This window comes from Alligator mississippiensis, chromosome 1 (genome assembly GCF_030867095.1).
Source record: "Alligator mississippiensis isolate rAllMis1 chromosome 1, rAllMis1, whole genome shotgun sequence".
In the NCBI taxonomy this organism is placed as follows: Eukaryota; Metazoa; Chordata; order Crocodylia; family Alligatoridae; genus Alligator; species Alligator mississippiensis.
In genome coordinates, this window is record NC_081824.1 from 486,202,921 (window position 1) to 486,205,549 (window position 2,629).

At 62.2% G+C, this 2,629-nt stretch overlaps 1 protein-coding gene across 1 annotated transcript; it reads right to left on the minus strand.

The window, feature by feature from the left end:
* Positions 1-476: 476 nt before the first annotated feature.
* Positions 477-1,363, minus strand: LOC132249642 (E3 ubiquitin-protein ligase TRIM39-like; the record flags this gene model as incomplete). The annotated part of the gene is made up of 1 exon (XM_059725231.1): positions 477-1,363. A coding segment is annotated over one exon (561 nt), but the record flags the coding sequence as incomplete, so codon positions are not given.
* Between the last annotated feature and the right edge of the window lie 1,266 nt (positions 1,364-2,629).

Below are 2,629 nucleotides of genomic sequence, written 5' to 3' on the forward strand. Positions count from 1 at the left end.
CATGGGCCAGATCATGCTTGCAGAGCCAAGTCACCCATCCCCAGAGGCCCAGTGATAGGTGACATTTTGGACTTGGTGATGGGTGACATTTTGGACTTGTTGGGAGTCCCAGGCTATAGCAGAGTAAAGTAGGAGCCTGGAGCACGTGCTCTGGGCACTGACCCCAGGGGCAGGAAGTGAAAAAACAGAAGCCGCTGCACTGCCAGGAGCACCACTCGGGATGCTGTTCTCCCCTCCCTGCTTCTCCCCACCTCCCAGGCACCCTGTACCCTGGGCACTCAGGCACAATGTGACATGTGCCGGGCCTGGGCCCCTTGTGCAGCCCGACCCCACATGAGGTCTGTGGTGCATGGCCCTGGACTAGCACAGCAGAAAGCTTGAGCACCACCAGACACACTGAATCCCAGATGCATCAGCTTTCTGGAGCAAGTGCTCACCTCATCAGACTGTAGGAAATGATGTGCAGAGAGCACGTGTGCAACACAGAGGTATTTATTTTAAATATATAAAAGGGAATGGAGGGAGGGGAGGGGAAAGGGGGCAGTGCTGAGAGAGGCGAACCATGTAACCAAGTAAAACCCCTGGGGGACTGCAGGGACCTGTAGGTGAAGGATGAGAGTTTGGAGCCGGTCCCTCCCAGTGGGTGCTGTGCGTGGGGGGATTGGGCAGAGTGGAGGCTGGAGCAACTCCGGTGATGGAGACCCCAGCCCTGCACCCACCCCGGGGGCACCAGGGGCCTGGCAGTCGGGGTGCGAGGAAAGGACAGTCTGTGCTGCAGGGCATGGCAGGGACAGGGATTCCCTCAGGACTGGGCTGGGACCGGGCACAGGGTCAGGGGAGCAGCGTTGGTGCCCCCAGGATTGAAACCAGGACTGAAGAAAGGGCACAGTTTCCCGGAGAAGGTGTCAGTGAAAGTGAAGAGATGGGACCTGTCAGTCATGTTGTAAAATGAGACCTCACCCGCCTTGTAGTCCAGGAAAACCCCCACCCGCCTGGGCTGCACGCGCACGGGGAGGGGAGTCACAGGGGAGGTCCAGGCCTCGTATCCCCCATCCCGCAGACACACGACCCAGTATCCATTGCCAGGTGACCATGTGACCCACCCCTTCCTGCGCACAGACTCCCTGCACACCCCCAGAGTCCAGCCCGTCTTGTCTCCCACCTCCACCTCCCAGTAGCGCCTCCCGCCCGTGATCCCCTCCGAGCCCAGGACAGAGACACAAGTATCAAATCTCTCCGGGGTGTTGGGCAGATCCTGTCGGGTGTCTCCGTGTCTCACACATTTCCGATCCTCAGACAGGATGAGTTCGGATTGAGCCGTCCCTGGGTCCAGAGTCACATCCACTGGGGAGAGAGTCACGGGTCAGGGCCAGGGCAGGCGGGTCCCCGAGATCACGGGGAATTTGCTGCATCCCAGGACTTGCAGGTCAGTTCCAGCTGGGAGGGGGACATGGGGTGGGGGCAGGGCAGGCCCTGGGAGGGGAAGGGGCATGCGATGATGTCATCCCGGCAGGTCCATGCCCTCCCCCTCCCCCACATCTAGCTGGGCTGCTGTGCTGGGGGTTGCAAGAGGGATGGGCTCCAAACCCCTGAGCTGGTGTCACAGGCGCTGTTGGGAAGGGGGTGAGGAGGGGCAGGCAGGGAGGCTGCAGGGAGGGGGGATGGGCTGGCAGACAGCAGGGAGCAGAGGGCCCCAGAGCAGCCTGCCTGGGGGAGGGGGTGGCAGGGGGAGCAGAGGGCAGGGCCCGGGGGTCTCTGTGCTCTGGGCCGGGGTCACTTGGTTAATGCCTGCCCCTCGCCCCACCCAGGCTGGACTGGTCTGCCCCAGCAGGGACCACCCGGTCCCTAGCCCTGTGGGCACAGGACTGCAGCCAGGGCAGTGGGAAGCACTGACGGGGAGGAGGACAGGCACAGGAGAGCAGGGCCCATTGCTGATGTTGAGTCTGGGGCCACTTAGGAGTGAGGGGGCATTTCTCCACTGACTGCCCCCTCCCCAGGGGCAAGTCCCAGTTCACCTCTAAGCAGCGCCTGCTCTCGGGTCTGGACAGCACCAGCCTGACCTCCCCTCCCCGGTATGCCCCAGGGTCTGTGATCTGTGCACACCTGCTCCATCCACACCCGGGTGTCCCCAGTGCACGCTGTGCACCCAGAGCTTGGCCCAGAGCTGCAGGGAGGCCTCCACCATCCCCTTTCCTGCAGGTAGGAGGTGTGAGGACACAGACACTAGGGCAGATCCAGGCCAGGCTGGGGGATGCCCGTGGGGTGGGAGATCACACCCCAATTGGGATGCAGACTGGCCCAGGCCAGGCCCTGCCCACACTCAGCCTGACTCCAGGCTCGTCTGACCCACGTGGGGGAGGTGACAGCTCTGGGCAACCGAGCGTCTGCATGGGCAAGAGAAGCGGGACTCCAGATTTCCCTGCCAAGCCTGCCCCATTCATGAAAGTCTCAGGGCTTGTCCACACCACCGAGTGAGCTTGGTCATCAAAGGCCCTTTAGGAATGGATGCATTGACTCTCCCAAACCCAGTCCCGGGTGAAACCAGGTGGTGGGCTGCAGCTCTGTGTGGGCAGGACTGGACTGGCGCAGCTTTGCACCATCATGAGCAGAAAACAGCTGCAGAGACCAG